Source organism: Dryobates pubescens, chromosome 1 (genome assembly GCF_014839835.1).
Source record: "Dryobates pubescens isolate bDryPub1 chromosome 1, bDryPub1.pri, whole genome shotgun sequence".
In the NCBI taxonomy this organism is placed as follows: Eukaryota; Metazoa; Chordata; class Aves; order Piciformes; family Picidae; genus Dryobates; species Dryobates pubescens.
Window position 1 is genome coordinate 36,798,061 of NC_071612.1, and position 14,760 is coordinate 36,812,820.

The window sequence follows — 14,760 nt, forward strand, 5'->3', positions numbered from 1 at the left end:
ATGCAACCTAAGTTGCACTTGGTAGATAAAGTAATGACAGGGTTCACTCTAAAGGGGCAATTTTTACCATTTCCAGAGGAAGACAGTCAAGAAAGCCATTTTGTAATGAAGAGCTGCCCATGGGAATACTGTCCAAGGTCTAAACTAAAACAGTAACATATAAAACTTGTCTGCTCTTTCTTGGGCAGCCGTTCTATTCAAGATTGCCCTGCAACTAGAAATGGCTCTTGAAACATACTGATTCCTTTAATGATTCTCTAATTTCTCCTCGCCAATACTGGTAGGAAAGCACAGATTTGGGCATACGTTTCAAAGGACTTCCCCCCCCCCCCAAATACTCTTTTTGAAAATGTTTCTTTAGTAGTCATCTGGACAGGCAGTAAGTACATCAGCTACCTATCCACTCTGTGCTGCTTTCCATATAGTAGTACATACAGCAACTCTTTCTTGTTGTATACCTGAATGTACCACCCCAGAAAGAGTTCTGCTGCTACACTGTAGCAAAGCAAGAGCAGGATTTCTTCATCAGGATATTACCTTTCTACGCAGTCTGACAGCCTGGATGTTAAGTTTGATGCTGGGGCGTCGTGGCCACCTATTGCATACAAGAAGCCATTCCAAGTGGTTACACCTACACCACCTCTTCTTTTTGACATCTGAGCACAGAGAGTCCATTTGTTTGTATGAGGATCAAAACATTCTACTGACTTAAGACAAGAGCTTCCATCTCGACCACCAACTGCATAAAGCCTACAAAGTGAAAAAATAGAACAAGACAAAGTTTCCAATGTATGAAGGACTTTCAAGTTTATTAAAAAGGGAAGCATAGAAGGAGGTGTTTAACTTTCAGTAGAACATTCTGTCATGAAAATCAAGGTAAAATTTTGCTCCTATCTTTTGCCATTATCCTGATCAACATGAAATAATGATTTACAGAAAATGGGTATCTGTTCAAACAGCATTTATAGTCCAACCTATGCACATTTTCAGAACTACCTCTAGAAACAGAATCATTTTAGTTGAAAAAGACCTTTAAGATGATTCAGTCCAACCATTATCTAACTCTAGCAAGGATGGTGCTAGACCACATCCCTCAGAATCACATCTTTGCAGCTTTTTAACTCCAGGGAGGGGGATTCAACCACCTCCCTGGGAAGCCTGATTCCAGTATTTGGAAACCTTTTCAGTCAAGACGTTATTTTCTAACATCCAACCTAAACCTCCCTGGTACAGCTTGAGGCCATTCCCTCTCATCCTATTCCTTGTTACTAGGGAGAAGCAACCAACACCCACCTGGATCCAACCATCTGTCAGGGAATTGTAGACAGCAGTGAGGTCTCCCCACAGCCTCCTATATTCCAGATTAAACTACATTAGTTCCCTCAGATGTTCCTCCAAACCTGTTCTCCAGACCCTTCACCAGCTTCACTGCTTTTCTGTGGACACGCACCAGCACCTCAATATCCTTCTTGTAATGAGGGCAAACATGGCCTTGACAAACAAAGGCCCAGGGTCAGAGGGACAAATTCAGTAGTGGATCTGTGCATGCAACAATTCTGCTCTGCCTGATCTCAGATATTCAAGTACTTCTCCAGACCTGGGCTTCACTGTCTGAATGACAGCTCTGCGGTAGGTCCCTTGCACCCACTAGGTGGCCTAGTTTGCTCAGTTCTAACAAAGAGGTTTCTAACCTGTGGTGTTAACAAAGGATATCAACTTTCTGAAAGGCTAGAAGGAAAAGGGGTTTTAGCAGCACTCCATCACTGATCAATCTTTAAAACTAATCAAATAACCAAACTTGATAAAGAGTTTTTGTGCAGAGTTTATGATCAGTCTATGATGATAGTGTGACCAATTAGTCCTTAATAAGGGCGAAAGGAAAACTATATTAGCCCATAGAGATGGTGTCTCATAATTGATAATGAGGAACTTTGTGATATTGTGGGGAAGCTTGCTTGACTAACACTGTATCTTTGCTGTGAAATTTGTTCTTAAGGCTGTCAGATACCTACTCAAGAGAAATTAATAGTCACTCAGGACCGTCCAATAATTACACTAAAATAACGAGACAGAAAACTGAAGTTGCCTTCACTTACTTTCCATTCAATATTGCTACACCAACAGTACTCCTTGGAGTTGACATACTAGCTACAAAGTTCCACTGACGAGCCTGTGGATCCCATCTTTCTACTGTATTCAGGTAGCTCCAGCCATCATGTCCTCCCACAGCATACATTGGACCTTCCAATACAGCTACTCCTGAAAAAAAAAACAAAAACAACGACCCAAAAGGATATGAAAATCAATTACTTCTGGATAAGAGAAAAAATACCACATTTTCCTAGTGACAGTCCAAATGTGCACCACAAAATACATTTCCTATTGGTGGCCAATGCTGGATATAATCTGAAGAAGAACAGATGTTCAAAAGGCAGCTGGCATTGAAACAAGGTTTCCAATATCTCGGTTTCAGTTCTGAATGCTTTTTAACAATTCTAAAGAAAATAACCTTTTAAAAACATGCCTTCAGCCTCTACGTACCCAGTCCATGACGATGTGTGGACATAGGTGGCATTACACTCCAAGTTTTTGTTCTGGGGTTGTAGCACTCCACAGTATTCAATGTCTTCAGTCCATCTCTGCCTCCAACAACATATAATTTATCATCTAAGACTGCAACTCCAAACTGCAATCTTCGGCCATTCATGTTTGCAACGGGAGTCCACATATTGGTACGGAGTTCATACTTCTCAATGCTTGTAGCTCCTGAATGGCAACACATGCAAGTTACTAAAAACAAACTATTAGGATAGCTTTTTCAGTAATATGCTGATCCCACAAGGCAGCACAACATCCTGCAGCACCTTCTTAGTTCTAGGCACATGAAGAGTCATCTTCTGCTTCCTCAGGAATTAACTGCAACATTATCACAGAATCAACCAGGTTGGAAAAGACCTCAGAGATCAAGTCCAACCTATTACCTAATACCTAACACCTCATGACAACTAAACCATGGTTTCAAGTGCCACATCCATTCCTTTTTTGAATACCTCCAGAGATGGTGACTCCACCACCTCCCTGGGCAGCACATTCCAATGGCAAATCAGTCTTTCTGGGAAAAATTTTCTCCTCACCTCGAGCCTAAACTTACCCTGGCACATCTTGAGACCATGTCTTCTTGTTCTGTCATTGGTAGCCTGGGAGAAGAGAGCAACCCCCACCTGACTACAACCTCCTTTCAGGAAGCTGCAGAGAGCAATAAGGTCTCCCTTGAACCTCTTCCAGGCTAAACAACCCCGGCTCCCTCAGCCTCTCCTCAAAGGGCTTGTGCTCGAGGCCTCTCAGCAGCTTTGTTGCCCTTCTCGGGACACATTCAAGTATTTCAATAAAGGGCTTTCTCAGGGCTTTTCAAGACAAAAATCTGCTTTGCAAAATGAAGCCTTTAAAAAGTATAAATGTTAAGAATATAAACCAACTCTTGTTAAATGCAATTACATCTTGAAATCAGCTCTTTGGGGATATTAGAAAACAAAAAATTAATCTGAAGCCATATGACAAGCTCAAGTTGTGCCAAGTGAGGTTCAGGTTGGTTATTAGGAAAAATTTCTTCACAGGAAGGGTTCTCAGGCATTGGAAGAGGCTGCCCAGTGAGGTGGTGGAGTTACCATCCTTGGATGTATTTAAAAGATGCATGGATACAGTGCTGAGGGACATGGTTTAGTGGCAGTGGCTTAGCAGTAGTGGTGGGATTGTGAGCTCTAGCTGAGTGGGTGGACTTGATGTTCTCAAATGTCTCTTTCAACCTCAACAGTTCTGTGACATGAACTACTACAGGTACAAGGCTTTAAAACAACAGTTGAAACACTTAGTCTGCCTTAAATTTTGTACCATGACAGGTTCCTTCTAACCATGGTGTGGAAGTGTAAAAGAAAATCCAAGTAGCTCTGACAGAACCATTTAACAATTAACCTCTTCTTTTAACCACATGTGCAGGTCTCCTTTATGACCTTTCTGTCATCATCTTCCTTTTCCAAGTGACTTCCCACTTGAGTAAGTAAAGGTTAATTTTCACTCCATTCAACACTTCCCTCCTCAGAAATCATTTATTCCCTTGATAATCTCAAATCAATCACAACTCTAGCTTCTAGAGTATTTACAGTATTATCAAAGCTACATAAAGTTTTAACTGAATGAAACATTTTAAATGTGCACTGTTTACGTTCTACACTGCAGAATCTTTACATAGTAGAGTTAACAAGCAGTAAAAACATCTATCAAACATTTCCTTCAAAAAGGACCACAACAGCTCATCAACTGATCATTATATAAGCCAATACCTTTTGTTGCATCCATTCCTCCAACTGCAAACAACACGCCCACTGTGGATTTCCTAGGTTTGGTGCGAGGACTTTGCAACATAGGTCGTCTCTCTGGCAACAGATGGTACTTCATTGCTTCCATAATGAGTTTTTGACATTCAATGTCATCCCTAAAGAGTGCATTATTTTCCATATCTGCCAGAAACTGTGAAGAAGAAAGAAAATTAAACAAGCTGTATTGCTATAAGCTACACACAGAATAAAAACAGTACAAGAAAACATTCTCACAGAATGGTTTGCGCTGCAAGGGACCTTAAAGGTCATCAAGTTCCAATCCACCTGCCATCGGCAGGGCCATCTTTCACTTGGTAAAGTTGCTCAAAGCCCCATCCAGATGGAGCTTGAAGACTTCCAGGGAGGGGTCATCCACAACCTGCCTGGACAACCTGTTCCAGTGTCAACACTCCTGTGGTGGAGAATTTTTATCCTATATTTAATCTATACCTACTCTCTTCCAGTTTGAAGCTGTTACCCCTTATCCTGTCACTCTATGCCCTTGGAAAAAGCTGTTCTCCAGCTTTCTTGTAGGCCCCCTACCAATGCTGGAAAGCTGCTAGAAGGTTTCCCTGGAGTATCTTCTTCTCCAGGCTGAATAACCCCAACTCTCTAAGCGTGTTCTCACAGGAGAGGTGCTTCAGCCCCTTGATCATCTTTGTGGCCCTTCTTCAACTCGCTCCTTCTTATTTTTGGGGTCTCAGAGCTGGATGCAGGACTCAGGTGGGGCCTCACAAGAGCAGAGGGGCAGAATCCCCTCCCTCAACCTGCTGGTCAGGCTGCTTCTGATGCATCCCAGAATTTGGCTGGGTTTCTGGCCTGCAAATGCGTATTGTCAGCTCATGTTGAGTTTCCTGACAACCATTACCCCCAAATCCTTCCCCTCATGACTCTTCTCAATCCACTCTGCCTAGCCTGTACTTTTGCTTGGGTTTGCCCCCACCTACATGCAGGACCCTTGAACTTGGCTTTGTTGAATTTCATGAGGCTTGCATGGGACCACCTCTCCAGCCTGTCCAGGTCCCTCTGGATGACATTCCTCTAGTGTGTCAACTGTATCACATAGCTTGGTGTCACCAGCAAATTTGCTGAGAGTGCACTCAATCCATGTCACCAACAGAGATGTTAAACAGCATCAGTACCAATACTGACCCGGGGGCAGAATGCCACTCATCACTGGTCTGCACTTGGACATTGAGCTATCAACCAGAACAATTTCAGTGTTCTGAACCAGAACACTGACCAGACAATTCTGTATCTCCAGTTTAGAGACAAGGATGTCATGTGCAATGCCATCAAATACTTTGCAGAAGTCCAGGTAGATGACATCAGTTGCTTGTCTCTTATCCACCAACACTGTAACCACATCACGGAAGTCCACCAAATTTGTCAGGGATGATTTGCCCTCAGTGAAGCCATGCTGGCTGTCACCAATCACTCTATTTTTTCCAGGAGGATCTGCTCTATGATCATGATTTTTTTCCAAAGACTTCCACTGCCTGATTTAAAAATCTATGTATTTTCAAAACAGTACACAAAAAAAAGACTAGGGTAAGAATAAACTTGTAATAAACAAACCATTCACATTTTAAGCTAAGCCATTAAGTAAAAATAAAATTAAAAATGAAGGCCATCTGATCCTAATCAAAACTTAAGCTTGATGGTCCAAAGGAAGAAAATAAAATCTCCTCGTGTTCCAGTGCCACTACACATATGATGCTCAAGGAAATGAAATCAGGCTCTGGGTATGTCAGTTTAACCCAAACCAGAGGTCTGTAAAAGCCACTTCAAGCACAGACTGCATATTTAATTACATATTCTATTCTGATTCTGACAGTGACACAGACCACAGTTTACTACTTGATACAAGCCTTTGTTAAAAACGTTCAGATCAAGGATGCAAACCTGGCAAGTCTTAAATTTTAAATCTGACTTACAATAAAATTAATTTAAATAAAGACTACTAATAAAAGCTCTGAAGTCTAAAGATGCTGGAGTCTTTTGTGCCCTGTTTGTCACAAGGTAAAAATGTATCAGTAGGTTGAGTGTCCCAACTGTAATTATCAGAAGTCTAGACAACTGGCATTTTTCCTGAGCTGCAAGGCATGGCCTGAGTAACAGAGAAAAAGCAAGTCAAGTGCCCCGCTAGGACTTGGACAGTTGTCAGAACAGTGAGAAAAAGGCAAATGCCTCTGAACTGCCACCACAAAATCCAGGCACTGTGTGAATATCAGACCTACAAACCAGAACGAGATGTCATTGTTGAGCTGTTTAAAGCCAACTAGTAACAGGTACAACGTTGCTGTGCAATTAGCAATCAGGAGCACTAAAGGGATTCATTAAATAATCTGGTGTGTGCATAGCTCTGGATAAAAGCTGCCTTAGGACTGCAAAGGGGTAAATATGACAATCAAGGTTCCAGAATAGATACGGGGAGGAACAGACTAAGCCTGAACATGCTGTATCAGCCTGTGTAAGCCTGAATGTGCCTGAATCAGGCAAATCAACAGAAACTAGGAAAGGAAACAACCAACATACACAGAGAATAAAAGCAACTTTTGAAGCCCTTCACCAATAGCATTTTAGGAAAATAAGCCTGATTTTTGGCCCTAAATTGCATGCTTTCATAGTTTCACAACTGAAAATGAAGGCTTTTATACAACATGACCAATTCAGATGTCCAATTATTGTTCTGACAGACAAGCAGCATTTGATATTTAAAGCATCACCACGTGTGTATGAGCTTTGCAGTAAGATGCAGCCTAACTTTTCTCCAGTTTCTAAGCTTCCCAACTTGCAAAGCAGTTTTCTCATGGTGCAGAGTCTCAATCTCTGAAAGAAACTTCATCTCAGTTAAAACAAATCACAGAATCATAGAATCAGTTGGGTTGGAAGGGACCTTAAAGATCATCTAGTTCTGACCTTTCTGCTACGGGCAGGAACACCTTCCACTAGACCAGGCTGCCCTGTTCAACTTGGCCTTGAACACTTTCAAGAAGGGGCATCCACAACCTCCCTGGGCTATCTGGTTGTCCTGGGCAGCATGGTATTGAATACCAACAACAGATTCAACTCAACCCATGACACTGTTCCAATACTAAGACGGATTTGGCACCCAAAAACCCCTGCAGGCTCTTGAACCTAAACTTACTGTATTTCATTTTTCTGTAAATATTCTTTGATGAAAGAACTTGGAATGGGCTTACTGGAATGAAAGTAAATTTCTTCCAAGTTTTATTCTTTACACAGCTCCTTGTACTAAAAGCAATTACAACTAAGCGGTTGTGTTAGCATGAAATTATAGTCATTGGAAAACTGATGAAGAGAAAGGTTATGCAGATATGTATGTACTAAGAATTTCTAAGGAAGCTGAAGCATCTTCTAATGAAAAAGATGATTAATCAACTTCTCAGTTAATTTCTCAGAGATGGAATGCTTGCCAATTTAACAGCTTAAGAAGCTGACAAAATATTCATATTCAGCCTAAGAGCAAAAAAGAAGACTTACAAATATTTAGGGCACTGCTTGCATTATTCAGAGAGATGACAGACTGCTATGTAGGAAGAGATGCATAAACCCAAACCCCAATAAAACTGACAAGTCACGACAGTTTTTTGCTTCCAGTGCTACAATTTCAGAGTATTTCCCAAAGTGTCCCTTTGTCTAAAGTGTCTGAATCCCATACTCTTTGTATTTCTGTTTGCAATGGTTATTGATTGCAGCCAGTTGTTCAATTTTCTAATTTCATTTCTTTCAAATAGCTTTAAGCTTTCAACCATAAAATTGGAAACCTTTTCATTATGTTCTGTTTGCTGTCAGATTGCTTAATGCCATGTGATTGCAAAGCAAAACACGACTCTGGGAATGCTGAGACTGTTTTGGGCACTTCAACTTACTCAATGAGCTAATTGTTGCCATATTAAAACCACAGCTTTAACACTAATTTGGTAAAGTAATAAAAAGGCAACGGAAAAATAATGTAATATAAATCTCAGTATATATTTCAGGGACAAATTAAAGACAAAATAATTAAGTGAAAAAAACAAAGAATTAAAGCTAAAATAAGTGAAATATGGTAATTTGTATTTAATTCTGCTGTTTCCCTACTAAGTTACTGAGTGGACATAATTTGATTTCAGTACATAGTTCTGGTTTCAATTACAGGCAATTAAGTAAAATTACTATAGCGGTGGCTATTTAAGTTATCAATTAATTAAATGCTCAACAAAAGAATTATTTCCTCCAGGTCTTACACTGTATTATGTTTCTAGCAAGTCAGAGCCACAGCTGAGAAAATCCTGCCATTACATATATAAGAAGAAGCATGGAAATGCTTGCTAGGGAATCTCACTATGCAGCATGAGGATACCAGATTAGAGATTTGTCACTACAAGTCAATCAAACTAATTTTTTTTTTCTGCTAATGAATTCTACTTACTATTCAGGTTTCATTAAAATCCTATTTCCCTCATTTAATAAAGATAATTCTCATTAAACAAACCAAAAGCTGCAAAGTAAAATCTTTTGGCTGTAGAATCAGTGTTAAATATTACTCACTGAGGTCAACGGAGTCTAACCAATGAAAACCAGTACAAGAGAAGAAAGGAAAAAAAACCCTAAAACCTAATTTACATGGATGCTACTAGATCACAAATGCAGTGATACACATGACACTAACAAGAGTCTGCATTCCTATAGGATGAGGGAACGCGAAACTTAAAGCTGTTTAGGCAAACCAAACCCAACTTTTCCTCAACATCATATGTAAATGTCCAAGAAGAAGTAGTATTGACTGGGAAGCACAAAAGTACCCAAATATGGTTTATCAAGTGTTGGGGGGAGGGGGAGTCATTCCAAATAAGTTACTCAAATTGTATTTCCTAAATCTCAAGAATAGCTGAGATGATATGAAGAAAATGTAATGATCCAAGTAAAGTGTGAGCTCCTTAAAGAAAGAATTTAAAAAGGACACACCTTCTGGTGACAAACATATTCTTGATAAACAGTTTTTTAGGCAACAGAAACATTTTTTTCCTAGGAATCCCACCCCTTTTTGTGCCCTGATGTCTGGTTAGGATAAGAACATTCACATCTCACAGACACAAACCATTGTGCCAATACAACATACTGAGTCTTATATGCAGCTTAAGAATCATTAAGAATCCTGAAGCTGTTACAATTCTATCAATATCTTGATGCTGCAAACATTATGCACACTGTAACCATGGTATAAACTAGAGAGGAAGTGAACCATTTACTTGTGGAGCAAGCAGAGGCAGTCTAATGTAAGCCAGGAGTTTACTGAGATCTTTCCTCCTCTGTTCCAAATCGTGTCGAACCCACGTAAGTAGTGCATTCAGTATAGTTTCTTCATTAGGAATATTCATGTCATCACTTGCTAAAAGCTTTGCAATTTCAGTGGCTGGTAACAACAGAAATTCCTGGTTTCTAATTACTTCCATGAAGTTTTCCTGAAAAAGAGAAGTATTTTTAATACAGGTAACATCACACTTCAAAGACATTTTATGGAACGCCCACTGTATCTCTCTTCCTTTCCTTCACACCATCACTCAGTTGTGCCAGTAAATACCACTGCAGAACTGACCTGGGAGGAAAAAAAATAAAGGAGAAAAAAAACAAATTCTAACTGTACTGAGTTATTTTGGTTCCTGATCATTTTCCCAACCCTATTGGCTCAGTCCCACAGACAGATGTGCTGAAACAAGTGAGGGGGAAGTGCATGGGTAGAAATGAGCAATGGGTTGTTGGGATGACTATCTTGGCACTGCAAATTGAAGAAATACTTTTGAGGTATAGTTTAATAAAAATTAAATCCAAGGCGCAGTTTGTTCCTGTTGACAACAGGCTACAAGGTAAGATGTTTTGTCAAGCAAAGAGCATAACATGCTACAACTACAGGGAGCATCTAACTCTCTTTATTACTGTGAGACTGAAGTATGGCTTTAAGCTTTCACAGGAAATAAACACCACTAATTTTTATTTCAGATTGTAAATGGATTATCTTACATGAATTTTACTATTTTGTAGGGGAAAAAAGCACAAAGAATCCACAATACTGTACACAACTTGCTTTGTTAACAACAGTTACTTTGCCAGTATTCAATTGTCTAACTTTCATCCTGCCATTTCCAACAATAAATTCTTACTTTTTTAGGAAGGTCACAACATGTTAACATTTCCAACACTGATATCCTACTACTTCAGAATGCTGGGACCGGCAGAGTATACCGTAAGGATTGCCCTGGTCTTAGGCAGAAAGAGCAGACAACTATGTAGAAACACCACCAGCACTGTGAATTTATTGTGAGAAAACTGAACGTAACAGAAAAGGGTGAGGCCATGTCTGTCCTCTTTCCCTCTATACCTTTACAAGGCAGCAAAGGAAAGTAAAAGCATTCTGTGCATCACAGCATGTTCTTATATTTTGGTAGCCCAAAACCCAGTTAACCCAAAGTCAGAGTAACTTAATGACAAGAGAACAGTATTGCAATAAGTTTAGTAAGAGCTCTGTTGATTGCTACACAGCTAGTCAGTGGGATGCTGGTTTTGCTCTGCCATCATATCCAAAACACCTAGAAGATAATGTGTATTAGATCCACAGACAATCCTAATATCAAAATTAGCCTTACTTAGTATCTTGGTTAATGATTTAAAAGCAAGAATGGCACACTAACAAAAATCTAGATTAGAAGCACATATATGTTGGAAAAAAACATAACATTCTTTAGACACCACCCCCCCCCCCAAAAAAAACCCCACCAAAACCAAAAAAAAACCACAAAAAAACAGGGAGAAACTTGGGAGCAGAAGCAGAACTGGCACTGCAAACCTGGGACCAGTTTAGCATACAAAATGGCAAGGAAAACATACAGTACAGTTTGGCATTGCATGTGCAAAGGACATCATGACAACAAACCGAAAAAGGCAACACTGCTTCCTTTTTATTGCTTAGTCTGATCATTTCAAAGTTACACATCAGTACTCCAGAAATACTAACTAAATTAAAGAATGCTGAGGAAAGAGGAAAAAAACTACACAAGGTTACAGTAAACCAGTCCTCTTCACATGAAAGCCACACAGCCACATGATGGCTACAAGACGCCTAAGGGGAAAGATCAAAGTCACTCCGCTCCACAGGTAACTGTGGCGCTGAAATTAGGAAAGTAATTGAAAGTGTTACCTGTGCATGTAACTATGTTTCTGGATAGAATTTGGAAAGAAGCATCTGAAAAGCTTTCCTACTACAGAAATCCAATTTGCTACACAAAATGAAAACAGATCTGCCTTTTCCTCTTTAATTCATTTAACTTTCTGTATTACAAGATGTGAGTTGAGAAAATGAGCAAATACAGAAATTAAAAACAAGGCAAGGGCTGCACCAATATTCAGTAGCACTATACATGCATTGCTATTTCCCTCTGAAGTTGAATGCTTGGCAGTAAAATTGAAGCTGAAAAATGATCAAAATTATTTCCAGAGTTTAAACATGCAGTTCACAAATTCAGATTCCACTGAGTTCGCTTTTTCCACTGCTGATTTTGTGTTGCTTCTCTGTCCTAGAAAGTGTGCAAGCTGAAGCTGTGCTTTTAGTTTTGCTGAATAAACAGGCAGTAAGCATCCACAAGGAGCAAAGCCAACACTTACTACCTTAAACTTTCCTTATTGTCTATCCACATCACGGGAAGAGGAAGGGGAAAGCACCTGCATGGAAAGTTTCCTTTGTCTCCATAGGCAACAACAAGCTGATCTTGCATAACTCAGTCAGGGATCCTCTTTGGAAAGCTTTTTTTCAGCACTTCAACAGCTGTTGTGTGTAAAAAGCCTGGTTTTCCTTCTTGTTGCTTGCAGACAATTGCCTTCTGGTGGGAACAAGTTCAACTTCCTCTTGATCCCATTCTATTTGTAAAGCACAGACTCCTTTTGAGCACAGTATCAAAGAATTCCACTGGGAACACAGCCACTCTTTGGCCTATGTCTGGGGTTTTTTAGCATCAGAATCTGACAATTCCTCTTCCTCTACAGACAGAGATTCTGAAGACAAAAAAGAGGAGCCAGTGTATCTCCTAGTATTCTTAACCTCCTCATTAGCCTTTTCTTTCCTTCTTCTTATGGGAACTCTCTGTGGAAGAATAGGATATTTCAGAGAACAAATGGTCTGCACTTTCAGTCCATTGCTTTCTGGTCCTGAAAGTGAAAAAAAGTTCCCCACCCCCAAAATGAACTCCTCCAAGAGCTTGGAAACTTTATCAGATGAGTAGCCTGAGGTTTATGCATTAGCTGAAACAGGGACACACAGTCCTCCCCATGTCCAATGCTCATTCACATCATAAGCTTCAATTCACCTTTCAGCAGCTGCAGAATGAGTAGTAGTGACATTCTTAACCACAGATCTGCCTTGCACTTGATAGAGAACAAAAAAAAAACTAGGGTCAAATAACAGCTAAGACTTCATGATGCTTATTTCTGAGTGGTACTTAATCCTCATAGTGGGATCTGGTGAGATGGTTGGTCTCCCTCTGCACTGTGTCAAAGGGATTAGAACCTCAGAGAGCCTAAGAACATCCAGGGGTTGCGAAGGACAGTATACTGTGGTAGACCAATAGGCAGCTCCAACCACACAGCTCTGTTTAAATTTTGAGCCCAGGCAGATGAAAAGCAAGAGGTGCTTGACTCGCAGGATCTGAATGAGAACAAACAGGGAATGTAAGCTTGTCTATTGTCTGCTTCAGTCAGCTGGTCAGCTGAGGTGTGAATTCACTATGAACTGAGCTACCTGACCTTCATGTAAACTATTAATAGTCAGATCAATGTCAGATAGGAGCTGCTTTACTTTTAGTCAGCTTTAACTGCTGCACTAAGTGATAAACCAACCTAATGCTTTCAGTGTGCCCAGGGTTTGTTTAGAGCGCAACTAATGTAGCTTGACTCTCTGCATAGTTGATGGATTCCAAAGCAGGCTAAGCAGCATGCAGAGACCTATTTAAGTCTTGCCAAGGCAGTGCTGATCTATTGTGTTGGGTGGAAATTAAGAAACATGAAGGACAGAAATATATTGGGTTTGCACAGGTGGAAAGAAGTGAGTGAGTATTATCCAAGTCAGATAGATGGTTACTCAGCAGCATATAAATCCTTGGGTTAGGCACATTTTTGGGTTTGACCCCTTGTGTACAAAAAATAATACTGAGATTTGTCCCCTTTTCATTCCCCCACCAAAAGAACAAACTGTTGTGGCTGTTGCAAGAAAAAAGACAAATGATGCTTCTTTTGATTCCTCCTCCCAAGTCCTGAACTCCATATTACAATGATTTTTTGTTACCCAACTCATACCTTAGAGCAGAAAAAGCAAGTCTAAGTGTCTGACATCTATTCTGCAACATTTTTAGCTCCTCTGCTTGGCCTTACTCTGTTACTCTATAATTTCTAGGTTTTTCTTCTTATAAACAGCCATTACCAGTGCTCAGAAATCATGCAAACTCCAAAATTAACTGTACCTCAATCTTGTAACATTATTGCCACTCATGTACTCCTGATGAAAATAAAAATGACTTTTCACTCTGCTTTAAGCATGGAAATCTCAGCAGCAAAGATTACAAAGCTGCCTACACAGTGATTGACTCAGGCACTATCACATATTATGTTTAAATGCCTGCTGTGTCCTTTTTTTTGTTGTAAATAAAACAAAAAAGTGAAAATCTGGACACCGAAGAAGCTGCTGACACATAAGAACAGCTCACTACTCACCATAGGTATTTCATGTTCTGGGAATAAGACAGGCTGGCTTTGCCTCATTTGAAATGGTTGTCTTCCCTTTGCTTTACTTTTGTGTGAAAGAGGGGCTATTGGTTATCATTCACACTATCCACTGCTTCAAACAAACAAGATGACAAAAGGAGTGTTTCTTCTGACTTTGTGACAACAGCAAGAAAAATGCACAGAAGGCATTTTTGTGCAAAAAGGCTTTAGAAATTAAACAGCCTAATAAAATCCCTACATTCATAGCTGTATGGCCTCAAAGCCATATATACAAACCATAGCAAAACAGGATAGCCTTTGTACAAAAGATTCCTTCACCCAGTTATATTTCATGATGCTGCCAACTGCATTTTAAAACTGGTGAATAACAAAAATTAATCAGAAGTGCTCTTTATACAGTATTAAATCCACTGCTGATCACTTCAGTTTCTCTCATGTTTCACTTAATGCATCCTGAAAATTTTCAAGCTTTAATTTGCAATGTCAAAAATTGACTTGTTTTGGTGATGACCTTAAAAATTATTCTCCTCTGAAAAAACCCAACAGCTTATCAACTGTCAACACAGTAAGCAATGAAGTAATGCAACACTTAAGTCCTTTTAGCATAACTTAT

General features: G+C 39.8%; 1 protein-coding gene across 6 annotated transcripts in view; it reads right to left on the reverse strand.

Moving 5' to 3' along the window:
• The window catches only part of KLHL5 (kelch like family member 5), a 59,169-nt gene that overhangs the window by 3,254 nt on the left and 41,155 nt on the right, over positions 1–14,760 (reverse strand). For all 6 annotated transcript variants that reach the window (XM_054164024.1, XM_054164031.1, XM_009896563.2 and 3 more), the window contains 5 exons: positions 9,632–9,844; positions 4,338–4,524; positions 2,542–2,766; positions 2,097–2,259; positions 538–750 (listed from right to left, as the gene is read on the reverse strand). In XM_054164024.1, coding sequence (XP_054019999.1) covers positions 538–750; positions 2,097–2,259; positions 2,542–2,766; positions 4,338–4,524; positions 9,632–9,844 — 1,001 coding nt within the window. The remainder of the gene's footprint in view (positions 1–537; positions 751–2,096; positions 2,260–2,541; positions 2,767–4,337; positions 4,525–9,631; positions 9,845–14,760) is intronic.